This window comes from Nomascus leucogenys, chromosome 11, assembly GCF_006542625.1.
Source record: "Nomascus leucogenys isolate Asia chromosome 11, Asia_NLE_v1, whole genome shotgun sequence".
Taxonomy (NCBI): domain Eukaryota; kingdom Metazoa; phylum Chordata; class Mammalia; order Primates; family Hylobatidae; genus Nomascus; species Nomascus leucogenys.
In genome coordinates this window covers 101,865,655-101,879,610 of record NC_044391.1, presented here as the reverse complement: position 1 = coordinate 101,879,610, position 13,956 = coordinate 101,865,655, and the positions used below count along the sequence as shown (strand labels likewise).

At 38.2% G+C, this 13,956-nt stretch overlaps 1 protein-coding gene across 1 annotated transcript in view; it reads left to right on the top strand.

The window, feature by feature from the left end:
* Positions 1-2,961: 2,961 nt before the first annotated feature.
* The window catches only part of CCDC39 (coiled-coil domain containing 39), a 67,917-nt gene continuing 56,922 nt past the window's right edge, over positions 2,962-13,956 (top strand). The window contains exon 1 of the mRNA XM_003256515.4: positions 2,962-3,122. Within this exon, the coding sequence (XP_003256563.1) occupies positions 3,033-3,122 (90 nt within the window). The 5' untranslated portion in view covers positions 2,962-3,032. The remainder of the gene's footprint in view (positions 3,123-13,956) is intronic.

The window sequence follows — 13,956 nt, the reverse complement described above, 5'->3', positions numbered from 1 at the left end:
GAAAATAAGTATAACCAGAATTGATGAAATGCAGTATTATCAAGATGTGCATTGCAGCATTGTTTAAAAAGTTATAATTGATAATACTGAATTTTCAGCTTCTATAAAAAGACTAAGGTAGATCTAAATGTACTGACATGGAAACATGGCCACTATTGTTAAGTGAAAAGAATGGATTTGCAGAAGAATGTTTACTATATGATTATATTTATGTAGGACAAAACTGACATATGTAAATATTTATAGCTTCATTTAAAAATGCTGGTTAGGTAAACACTAAACAGTGGTACTCTTTTACAAGTAGGATTGGCATGGAGGTGAAATACACCTTTTTCTTTTACTTCATACATAGAAGTATTTTTTCTACATTATTTTTGCAGAACAAATAAACTTTATGTTTTAGCCTGCGTAACTTGATTTGGTGAATTTAAGGGAATAAGATAGTGAAAGGGTAACATCTTCTTTAGCATGTTGGAATTAAATCGAGCATTTCAACAACGAGGCTTATAAAACTATGGGTTTTGTTTCCAAAGCGAGATCTGGATGAATGCAAATAGAGTTATCATCTAGAACTTGTAGAATTCGAGTGAGAACTAGGTGATATGAGATGCTGTGATGGGATACCATTTTAAGGCAGAATTGTAGAATTTGTAGAAAGCATGGGCATTTCATCTAGAAGTAAATATCATATAATTGTTATCCTCAAATTCAGGAAAAGGAATCTTTCAGAAATGAGACATGGGACTCTCAGAGCTTCAGTTGCTAGACTTCTTATGCCCATGTGGTATAAGGGCATGGAACTTACCTATGCAACTGTTTCTGTAGGACATATTCCTAGAAGTAAAATTAATGGAAAGATGAAAAAGACTCCACAGTCATGCATTTGGCAGCTACAGCTGACACTGAGAGGGGTGCTTCAACTCATTGGCACAGGTCAAGGCAGCTCAGTATTCATACTAAAAACTGGGATGGTAAATTAGGTAATTTTAAGATACATGGGTGATAATAATACCAATTATTTTATTTTTATTTTTTGCTGTATTAAAATGTAAGTAAATGTGACTGGTTTCCTTAGCTCTTGTGAAGGTATTTTCATAGGTGAATAGTTGTTCAAATTGATGTTTCTGTGAGGGCTGATTGCTGGAAGTCTTGTTCTGCCATTTTCCTCCCCACCTTTGATCTAACACCAATAATTTTAGAAAGCAGCATTGCTGCAACATATCCCAAGTATAAATAACTATGTACCATCTTAACATAAGCAGAATACTAACATTTTCATTAGTTGGAATGACTAAACTATTATAAAATAAGTAATGATCATTTATAAAGGATTACATGTCATTATATCTAAAATTCCACTATTACATACAGGTCAAATTTCTTCTACAAGTTGAGCCTTTCTCTCCAGCCTTTAATCATTGTAGAAAGGGGGAATAAAATGCTTTGCTAATTCTAGCCTTTAAAGGCACTAAGTCCACAAGATTAAGTTTATGGAAAACGATGTAGGCACAAAGAGACAAAGCTCCTACAGGAGGATTTCAGAACTATAGTAACAAACAAATCGACTGTAAAAAGACATTTTTAGGACAGTCGAAATATGAATCTGAAATGGTTATTAGATGATATCAAAGAATCGTTGATTTTTTTAGGTGTGATAATGATATTGTGCTTATGTTAGATAACATTAACCACTCTTCTACCAATACATGCTCATGTATTTAGGGATGTAATGTCATGATGTCTATGATTATCTTTTACTTGAGCAAAAGATACAGATGATGCTAATATGGCAAAATATGAATGCTAAATCAAGATGATGCGTATATAGCAGTTATTTATACTTTCTATTCCCATATACATTTAAAATATTTATAATAAAAGTTTAACAATGTCTCGGTAAAATAAAATTCGAAAGAGCAAAAAAAGATTACAGATGATTATTGGATACGTAAAATTAATTCATGCACAGCATCCCTTCTTTAATCACTTTGCCTCAAGGAGCCTCGGTTTAACTTACTGAGAAAATGAAATGATTAAATTAGTTTATTGTTTTGTCCTTTCCAGTTCTGAGATACTATACAAGAGAGACTATAACTCAAATGCCTACCCGTGCCAAGCAAGTAATTCAAATTAGTGAATTGGTACAGTGCTTTGTTGGTCTAAAGGGGGCGCCTCTCCAGCAGAACATTGCCTTTTGATAATGGGGATTGCGTCACCTACCCTTTTTCAGGCGGAGGAAATACAGAAGTTTATGCGAAATTCCACACTTTAAATGTTAGCAAACGAAACTGCAAAGAAAAATGCAAGTATGGGAGTGGTGTCGGAGGGGCCACCACACCGCGCCACAAGTGTGCGGCCTCCGCGCAGTCCGCGTCTGTGATCGACTGGGACATCTGCGATGGGGCGGGTGAGTGCGGTGAGGAAGGCTGGCCGACTGAAACAGGCGACGGTCAGAACATCCCAGTGATGCCAGAGAGAGAGTTCTGTTTCCAAACACCAGTTCACCTCGGTCTACTTTCACCTACTGTAGTAGCTGAAATCTACACAACACAGCAAACACACCTTGAAAAAAAACTTAGTTTATTATCTCTGTTGGCTCCCGTCTTCCCCCAGGCAATCGGAGGATCTTGTGGTTTACTTCCAGCCAGCTGCCCCGTGGTCCTCCAGCCAGCTCCGGGGGCCACAGGTTTCACACGCTCCAGGAGCGATCCGAGAGCCGCCTTTTCGTGGAAAGTTACGCTGCCGCCTGGCAACCCCCGGGAACCTCGGGAGGGGCAAGTTGCTGCTCAACCCTCAGCGCTCAAGGTAAAAAAAAGATTCTTCGGCCTGCCGGCAGGGAGTTCTAAACCGGAAGTTTCGCCTTCGGGCTGGAGCGTTTCCTGTTTGGTAACTAAGGCCGCGGGAAGGTTGCTAGGGCTCCCGCGGCAACTGCCGCGGCTCTGTGCAGGTGCCTGGGCTTGACGCGGGTGCTGCTCATCCGCTGTACAAGAAGGCAGATCTTTGCTCTGTATCTTCTCTATCCGTTTGCAGTCATGAGTAGCGAATTCCTGGCTGAGGTGCACTGGGAGGATGGGTTCGCCATCCCGGTGGCGAACGAGGAGAACAAGATACTGGAAGATCAGGTGAGATCAATTGAAGCAGGCGGAGGAAGCAGAGAGAACCTGTTTGGGGGCGTTTTCTGTTTGGCAGTACTACCCCAGCCCTTTTATTTCTCTCCTTTCCTAATCCTGTGCTTCCTCTAACACTCCCCCGCACCATCGCCCTCCTTCCTTACCCTCTCTGCCTAATTGACATTTAGGGTTATAAAGCTCGAATTATTACTCCCTTCCTCATGCCTACTCCTCTTACTTATTTCATTCCTCCTGGCGTGAGAGGAAAGGCTGGTTCCGGCGCCCGCTTTTTCCTTGCTCAAAAATTAAAGAGCTACTTGGAAAAGAACTTCTGAGGTTTGCATAGCAACGGTTATTTGCTCACGTTTATAAATTAAACTCCAGAAGGTTCATATTTCTTTGTGAGTTTTTGTCTATAATGTTTAAAGCTGAAAGTGACTTGAGATGTTTTCAAGATTAACAGCCCAGTAAGGATGAAATGTACAGTTTATAGTTTTTCAAAGAGAAGATTGAGTTGTCACAGACTGACATAAGAAATTTTACGTTGTTAGGACGAACTTATACTAATTACAATTCATAGCAGTTGTTAAAAAAAAAAAAATTGCAGGCCAGGCGCAGTGGCTCACGTCTGTAATCCCAGCACTTTGGGAGGCTGAGGCGGAGGATCCCTAAAAGCCAGGAGTAAACCAGCTTGAACAACAAAGCGAGACCCTCCACAAACCCCTCCCCCCGCGTCTCTACGAAAAAATAAAAATAAAAAAATAAAAAATTGCAGCCGGGTCAGCAAATTTTGAAAAACTTTGGTGGTGATGTGTTGTGTAGAAGAAGGTCCAAGAATAAGAGATGATGCTTACACAACTTTATAAAACGGAACAGAAAGTTTTCTCAGCTCTAAAAAACGAAAATGAAAATCCCGCGACTACCTTTTGAAAAAAATGGAGATGCTATTTAACACGTTCTGACCTATTTACTCATGTGTAATTTAGAAGACTGCAATTTTTCCCCAAAGGAGGGCAATATTAGGAAATATAAGGGATCTAGCACTGAGTACTGAGGAATTAATACTAAGTATGTAGCCCTGGGTTCAGATCCTACTTACCAACCCTAATCCTGCTTCTTTTTCTGTAAAGTGGAGATGGAGATAAAAAAACTAATTACTTCGCGGACTCTGGGGACATAATATGGGTTAAAGTTCCATCCAAATTTTAGGTTTTACTATTATTGCCATAATATGTGTCTCACAGGATTTTTATGTGCATATTACCTATATTCGCTATTTTAAAAAATTACAGAGCCGTATAAAGAAGAAAATGAGGACCACAATTGCCTCATATAAATAAACTCTGACATTTAAAAAGCACCTCCTGTAAATTTAAGATATTCAAACAGAATAGAAGGGTATGAGATAAAAACATAAGGTATTCCCTCCCCAAAGTGTCCACTGTACGGTAGAAATGACTACCATGGCATTAAACACACATTTCAGACATCCTGGTATACAGATATACAGAAAGAAGAGAAAAATGAATATTATAATGGAATTGTATTATATATATGCTGTTTTTAACACAAAATATTAATTTTAGTATTTGAGAGAAGAAAAAGCAGTTGTTGAATTTCAGGTAAATATTACTTGATCACAAGAGGTGCTAATTGCTAAAAAAATTCCTCTAAGTTAAGAAAAAATTAAATGGTTAATGTTTTTAAGAACTCTGTATTTCAAATATAGATTACTGAATGTCTCTGATTTTAAAGAATAAGTTAGCACTCTTACACATTTTCCCACCTCCTCTTCCCCTATTAAAAATAATGGTTTTATCATTTTTAATATTATCAAGTTTTATTTGCATTTGATTCAATGTCCTTAATTTATCACAAGTGTTTAGTGTTAGTTTTATACTTGATTTGCTTTAATGGTCCTTACTGCAGTCACTTTTATTCAGTTTATCTTTCTTGAACTTTTCATTTTGGTTTGTCTTTTGGCTGGCTGGATTTTATCCTCAAATGATTGTTGCAAGAAGGGCCCATAGTACTGTGATTATATATATATATATATATATATATATATATATATTTTTTTTATTATACTTTAAGTTTTAGGGTACATGTGCACAACGTGCAGGTTTGTTACATATGTATACATGTGCCATGTTGGTGTGCTGCACCCATTAACTCGTCATTTACATTAGGTATATCTCCTAATGCTATCCCTCCCCGCTCCCCACACCCCACAACAGGCCCCAGTATGTGATGTTCCCCTTCCTGTGTCCACGTGTTCTCATTGTTCAATTCCCACCTATAAGTGAGAACATGCGGTGTTTGGTTTTTGTCCTTGTGATAGTTTGCTGAGAATGATGGTTTCCAGCTCCATCCATGTCCCTGCAAAGGACATGAACTCATCATTTTTTATGGCTGCATAGTATTCCATGGTGTATATGTGCCACATTTTCTTAATCCAGTTTATCGTTGTTGGACATTTGGGTTGGTTCCAAGTCTTTGCTATTGTGAATAGTGCTGCAATAAACATATGTGTGCATGTGTCTTTATAGTAGCATGATTTATATTCCTTTGGGTATATACCCAGTAATGGGATGGCTGGGTCAAATGGTATTTCTAGTTCTAGATCCTTAAGGAATCGCCACACTGTCTTCCATAATGGTTGAACTAGTTTACAGTCCCACCAACAGTGTAAAAGTGTTCCTATTTCTCCACATCCTCTCCAGCACCTGTTGTTTCCTGACTTTCTAATGATCACCATTTAACTGGTGATGATATCTCACTGTGGTTTTGATTTGCATTTCTCTAGTGGCCAGTGATGATGAGCATTTTTTCATGTGTCTTTTGGCTACATAAATGTCTTCTTTTGAGAAGTGTCTGTTCAAATCCTTCGCCCACTTTTTGATGGGGTTGTTTGATTTTTTCTTGTAAATTTGTTTGAGTTCTTTGTAGATTCTGGATATTAGCCCTTTGTCAGATGAGTAGACTGGAAAAATTTCCTCCCATTCTGTAGGTTGCCTGTTCACTCTGATGGTAGTTTCTTTTGCTGTGCAGAAGCTCTTTAGTTTAATTAGATCCCATTTGTCAATTTTGGCTTTTGTTGCCATTGCTTTTGGTGTTTTAGACATGAAGTCCTTGCCCATGCCTATGTCCTGAATGTTATTGCCTAGGTTTTCTTCTAGGGTTTTTATGGTTTTAGGTCTAACATTTAAGTCTTTAATCTGTCTTGAATTCATTTTTGTATAATGTGTAAGAAAGGGATCCAGTTTCAGCTTTCTATGTACGGCTAGCCAGTTTTCCCAGCACCATTTATTAAATAGGGAATCCTTTCCTCATTTCTTGTTTTTGTCAGGTTTGTCAAAGATCAGATAGTTGTAGATGTGTGGTATTATTTCTGAGGGCTCTATTCTGTTCCATTGGTCTATATCTCTGTTTTGGTACCAGTACCATGCTGTTTTGGTTACTGTAGCCTTGTAGTATAGTTTGAAGTCAGGTAGCGTGATGCCTCCAGCTTTGTTCTTTTGGCTTCAACGAGAACAAGGACGCAACATACCAGAATCTCTGGGACACATTTAAAGCAGTGTGTAGAGGGAAATTTATAGCACTAAATGCCCACAAGAGAAAGCGGGAAAGATCTAAAATTGACACCCTAACATCACAACTAAAAGAACTAGAGAAGCAAGAGCAAACACATTTAAAAGCTAGCAGAAGGCAAGAAACAATTAAGATCAGAGCAGAAGAGAAGGAGATAGAGGCACAAAAAACCCTTCAAAAAATCAATGAATCCAGGAGCTGGTTTTCTGAAAAGATCAACAAAATCGATAGACCGCTAGCAAGACTAATAAAGAAGAAAAGAGAAAAGAATCAAATAGATGCAATAAAAAATGATAACGGGGATATCACCACCAATCCCACAGAAATACAAACTACCATCAGAGAATACCATAAACACCTCTACGCAAATAAACTAGAAAATCTAGAAGAAATGGGTAAATTCCTGGACACATACACCCTCCCAAGACTAAACCAGGAAGAAGTTGAATCTCTTAATAGCCCAATAACAGGCTCTGAAATTGAGGCAATATTTAATAGCTTACCAATCAAAAAAAGTCCAGGACGAGATGTATTCACAGCTGAATTCTACCAGAGGTACAAGGAGGAGCTGGTACCATTCCTTCTGAACCTATTCCAATCAATAGAAAAAGAGGGAATCCTCCCTAACTCATTTTATGAGGCCAACATCATCCTGTTACAAAAGTCTGGCCGAGATACAACAAAAAAAGAGAATTTGTAGACCAATATCCCTGATGAACATCGATGCAAAAATCCTCCATAAAATGCTGGCAAACCAAATCCAGCAGCACATCAAAAAGCTTATCCACCACGATCAAGTGGGCTTCATTCCTGGGATGCAAGGCTGGTTCAACATATGCAAATCAATAAACGTAATCCAGCATAAAACAGAACCAAAGACAAAAACCACATGATTATCTCGATAGATGCAGAAAAGGCCTTCGACAAAATTCAACAGCCCTTCATGCTAAAAATTGTCAGTAAATTAGGTATTGATGGGACGTATCTCAAAATAATAAGAGCTATTTATGACAAACCCACAGCCAATATCATACTGAATGGGCAAAAACTGGAAGCATTGCCTTTGAAAACTGGCACAAGACAGGGATGCCCTCTCTCACCACTCCTATTCAACATAGTGCTGGAAGTTCTGGCCAGGGCAATCAGGCAGGAGAAAGAAATAAAGGGCATTCAATTAGGAAAAGAGGAAGTCAAAGTGTCCCTGTTTGCAGATAACATGATTGTATATCTAGAAAACCCCATCGTCTCAGCTCAAAATCTCCTTAAGCTGATAAGCAACTTCACAAAGTCTCAGGATACAAAATCAATGTACAAAAATCACAGGCATTCTTATACACCAATAACAGACAAACAGCCAAATCATGAGTGAACTCCCATTCACAATTGCTTCAAAGAGAATAAAATGTCTGGGAATCCAGCTTACAAGGGATGTGAAGGACCCCTTCAAGGAGAACTGCAAACCACTGCTCAACAAAAGAGGACACAAACAAATGGAAGAACATTCCATGCTCATGGATAGGAAGAGTCAATATCGTGAAAATGGCCATACTGCCCAAGGTAATTTACAGATTCAATGCCATCCCCATCAAGCTACCAATGAGTTTCTTCACAGAATTGGAAAAAACTACTTTAAAGTTCATGTGGAACCAAAAAAGAGCCTGCATTGCCAAGTACTGTCATTTTGATTTCTTGCATCCTAGATTGCCAGTCTACTTCCTTGCATTGCCTGCTTTAAGTTTATACATCTTAAAGTATCACATCTTCAAGGTACTCTTCTATTCCTTCTGCCCTCTACTTCCCACCCACTTCCTTCTGGAGTACTGTATTTTCCAATATGTACAGATTTCCCCACAGGCCTCTTTTACAACTGTTACCTTGGAAATTCTCTTTCTTCCTCTGCTGAGTTGAGGCTGTATTTCCTAGATCACATACCTTCGTTTTTCTTGTGTAGGCATACCTTCCAGATATTGTGAGTTCAGTTCCAGACCACTGCAACAAAGTGAACGTTGCAATAAAGCAAGTCACACACTGCATGTAAAAGTTATGTTTACTTTTACTTCAGTCTATTAGGTGTTCAATAAAAAAATTAAAAACGTGTGCATACCTTAATTAAAAATACTTTATTGTTAAAAAAAATACTAACAAGTATCTGAGCCTTCAGTGAGTTGTAGCCATTTGGCTGGTGGAGAGTCTTGTTTTGATGTTGATGTTTGCTGACTGATCAAGGTGGTGGTTGAAGGTTTAAGTGGCTGTGCCAATGTTTTAAAATAAGAGAACAATGAACTTTGCTGCATCAACGGAGTCTCCCTTTCATGAGAGATTTTTCTGTAGCATGCAATAATGTTTGATAACATTGTATGCACAGTAGAACTTTCAAAGGTGGAGTCAATTCTCCAATACCCTGCTGCTGCTTTATCAAATATACTTATGTAATATTCTAAATCCCTTGTAATTTCAACAATGTTCACAGCATCTTCACTAGGAGTAGATTCTATCTCAAGGAACCACTTTCTTTGCTCATTCGTAAGAAACAACTCCTCATCTGTTCAAGTTTGTTAATAAGATTGCAGCAATTCAGTCACATCTTCAGGCTCCCCTTTTGATTCTAGTTCTCTAGCTATTTCTATCTTATCTGCAGTTACTTCCTCCGTTGAAGTCTTGAACGTTTTAAAGTCATCCGTGAGGGCTAGAATATTCTTCTTCTAAACTCCTATTAATACCGATATTTTGGTCTTCTCTTATGAATCATGAATGTTCTTAATGGCATCTAGAATGATAAATCCTTTCCAGAAGGTTTTCAATTTACCTTGCTCAGATCCATCATAGGAATCACTATCTATGGCAGATAATAGCCTAACAAAATGTATTTCTGAAGTAAGTCTTGAAAGTCAAAATTTCTTCTTGATCCATGGGCTGCAGAATGGATGTTGTGTTAACAGGCATGAAAACATTAATCTCTTTGTACGTCTCCATCACAGCTCTTGGGTTACTGGGTGCATTGTCAATTAGCATTAATTTTTTGTTTGTTTGTTTGAGATGGAGCCTTACTCTGTCATCATCCAGGATGAGGTACAGTGGTGTGATCTCGGCTCACTGCAACCTCTACCTCCTGGGTTCAAGCAATTCTCCTTCCTCAGCCTTCTTGGTAGCTGGAATTACAGGCACGCGCCACCATGACTGGTTAAGTTTTGTATTTTTAGTAGAGATGGAGTTTCACCATGTTGGCCAGGCTGCTTTTGAACTCCTGACCTCAAGTGATCCACCTGCCTTGGCCTCCCAAAGTGCTGGGATTACAGGTGTGAGCCACCACACCTGGCCAATGAGCAGTAATATTTTGAGAGGAATTACTTTTTTTCTGAGCACCTGGAATCAAGAGTGGGCTTAAAATGTTCAGTAAACCACGTTGTAAACAGACGTGTCATCCAGGCTTTTTTGTTCTATTTATAGAGCACTTGCAGACTAGATTTAGCATAATTCTGAAGGGCCTCAGGATTTTCAGAATAGTAAATGAGTGTTGGCTTCAACTTAAAGTCACCGGCTGCATTAGCCCCTAATAGTCAACCTGTCCTTTGAAGCTATGAACCCAGGCATTGACTTCTCCTATTGAGCTATGAAAGTCATAGATGGCATCTTCTTTTAATATATGGCTTTTTCATCTATGTTGAAAATCTGTTGTTTGGTATAGCCACCTTTATCAATGATCTTAGTTAGATCTTCTAGATAACTTGCTGCAGCCTCTACATCAGAACTTGCTGTCTCACTTTGTACTTTTGTGTTGTGGAGATGGTTTCGTTCCTTAAACATCAGAACCCAGCTCTGCTAGTTTTAAACTTTTCTTCTGCAGCTTCCTCACCCTTCTCAGCCTTCATAGAATTGAAGAAAGTTAAGGGCCTTGCTCTGGATTAGGCTTTGGCTTACAGGAATGGTGGTGCATGCCTGTAATCCCAGCTACTCAGGAGGCTGAGGAAGGACAATCGCTTGAACCCAGGAGATGGAGGTTGCAGTGAGTCGAGATCACACCACTGCACCTGTAAGCTGATTGTGGCTTATTTAATCTTCTATGTGGACCACTAAATCTTTTGATGCAGGGAAGGCAAACTCCAGAATTGGGGCTTAGCCCTGGAGGGTTCTTGGCTCCACACAGGAAAGAATTCAAGGGTGAGCCAGTGGTGTTAGACAGTAACTTTTACTGAAGTGGCAGTATGCAGCAGCAGAGGTACTGCTCCTTGTGGAGCAGGGATACTTGAAAACAGGTGCCCAGAGTAGCAGCTCAGAGACAGTTCTGGAGTCATATTTATACCCACTTTTAATTGTACATATACTTAGGGTCAGATTATACAGCAATTTCTAAAACAAGGGTAGTAACTTCCAGGTCATTGGGTTGTTGCTATGGAAAGGAGTGATAACTTTTTTTTTTTTTTGACACAGAGTCTTGCTCTGTCACCCAGGCTGGAGTGCAGTGACACCAACTTGGCTCACTGCAACCTCCGCCTCCCAGGCTCAAGCATTCTTCTGCCTCAGCCCTGCAAGTAGCTGGGATTACAGGTGCATGCCACCACACCTAGCTAGTTTTTGTATTTTTAGTAGACATAGGGTTTTGCCATGTGGGACAGGCTGGTCTTCAACTCCTGGCCTCAAGTGATCCGCCAGCCTTGGCCTCCCAATGTGTTGGGATTATAGGTGTGAGCCACCACGTCCAGCCCAAAGGGGTGACCACTTCTGGGTGTTGCCATGACAATGGTAAACTGACATGGGACACTGGCAAGCATGTGTTATGGAAAGCTGCTTCCCCTTCATCCCTGCTTTAGCTAGTTCTCAATTTGGTCTGGTGTTGAAGCCCTGCCTTTTAGTCTAGACCCACCTCGTATCTCACTTTCTCCATATCAGCAATAAGGCTATTTTGCTTTCTTATCATTTGTATGTTCAAGGGAGTAGCACTTTTGATTTATTTCAAGAAATTAAGGAGAAAAAAGTAAAGAAAGCAAAAAAAAAAGAGAGAGAAAAAAGGCACTGTGGTACTTTACATATGCAGACATGAAGCACCATCTATGGAATCAGAGTAAATGAATAAAATCAGTAAAGTGTGTTTTTCCACTAGTAAAAGTGTGGACCTCTGAATATCAAAGCTTCTTAAAGTATTGGTTTAACCAATTCTTTTGATTTTTAGGACCATTTTACTTATAGGTGAGAATACTTTGATATAAAGACCTTTCTTTTCTTCTTTGCCTTGGGTTCTAGGAAATAGTCATAGAAAATTGTTAACTTTTGTTTAATGTCACTCATCTTCAGGTATTAATTAGACACACACACACACCCCTTCCATACACACCACTGTACCCAACTTAATTACATGATAATACTTGTAAACATCCTTAAAAATATTAAGTAAATTACATAAATTTTTTACAAGGCAGTGGTTGTCATGGGCAAAAACAAATTGTGAATGTGTATTTCCCAGCAAAGGATATTGAAAGTCTGTAATTAGAGAGGTCTTTACTGTTCCTCTGCATTAGAACATGTTTTTAATGTAGTTATGTCCCCCTGTTATGAGAACTAAATCCATAAGAACAATCCATTCATTAATTCACTGAGTATTAATCAAGAGATTACTATGTGCCAGGAACAATGATGAAAACACTGAAAAAAAGTAACAATGATTTCAGAAATATTGTGTAATATTTGGCTGTGAAGTCAGTGCCCCTTTGTAAAGACTTTACATCCATCTCTTTCATTAACAGTGCTCAACAGAACAGTCAACAATCTGATACAGCCTTGTGACGTGTACACGTTTAAAAATTTTTATAGATACTGGTCAAGATAATCATCACTAAAAAAGCATTTTGTGTAGATAAGGAAATTGTGAAACAGGACAATTAGAGGACCCCTGACATTTTCCTTGTGAGACTTATTTCATTATCCAAGTCATTATCTATTTCATTATCTATTGTGGTAAAATGCATTTCCTCAGGAGGTAGTGAGTACCTAATCAGTGGAAGTGTAAAAGCACTGCATGTTGCTGATGTACATTTTGTGGTCAGGGCAATCTTGGAGGTTTCTTCTAATTCTGGGGTTACAGAAATGCTCTGAATCTGGTCATGTGCAAGTATATTAAGAATTAATTACATGAAAGAAGATCTGAACAAACGGAGACATTTACATATTTCTGGGTAGGAAGACAATATGATGAAAGTTTCAGTTATTAAATTATTCTGTATATTCAATAAAATTTCAATGAAAATGCCTAGGGCCCTTTTAAAAAAAAACTTGACAAGTCAATTCCAAAGTTCATTTGGAAGTGAAAGTGTTTGATACTAGACAAAATAGTTGTGATGGTGGTGATAGTGTGTTTTGCCCTACCATACTAAAAAGCTATGCTACTCAAAACAGTGTGGCACTTTTGCAAAGATAAATAAATCAACGAAACACCAGACATCCAGAAGCATATCTTTGCATGTATGAGAATTTAATATAAAAAAGATGCATTTCCAACCAAAGGAGAGGGATATACTACTTAATAAATGGTCTATTGCTATTTTGTTTTGAAAAAAGAGTTATGAATCTGCTTCCTCTAACACATGAACATACACATTTCATGTGTGTTACAAATTTTGCTGTACAGTATGTATAAAAGTACTACATGAATTTATTGGAGACTTTTAAAATAATCTTCTGGGAAAGGCCTTCCTCAGTGTAACACAAAACATAAAAATCACCAAAGAAAAGACTGGCAGATATAACTCCATACAAATCTAAAACTCTTGTAATTCCTATATCTGTTCTCTCTGTGGATTTTTATTGAGTGCTATTATATTTTAGGCATTACTCTAGATTCTGAATATAGGGTGAACAAAATGCATATGCTTCTTGCCATTAAGCTTAAGCAAAAAATTTTTAAGAATGCATATGGTTCCTGTTGTCATTCATCTTATAATCTAGTGGCAAAGATAGAAAATAAATAAACAAGCAAATAGAAACATAGTTACTAATTGTGGTAAGTTGTTTGAAGGTAATTACTAAATGTGAAAAGGTTGCCATGAGAGAAAATAACTGGGAAAAACTGTATTGAATTAAATGGGCAGGGACGGCCTCTCTAATTATATATACAAACTGAAGAATATGAGGCCCTGAATAATAATATAAAACTAGCCATTAGGGAAGGAAAATGTTCTGGGAAGAGAGACCAGCATATCTGAAGACCCCAAGTCTGGAAGACTCCTGGGTTTTTTCATTTCTCAAAAAAACAAAGTTTTTTTGA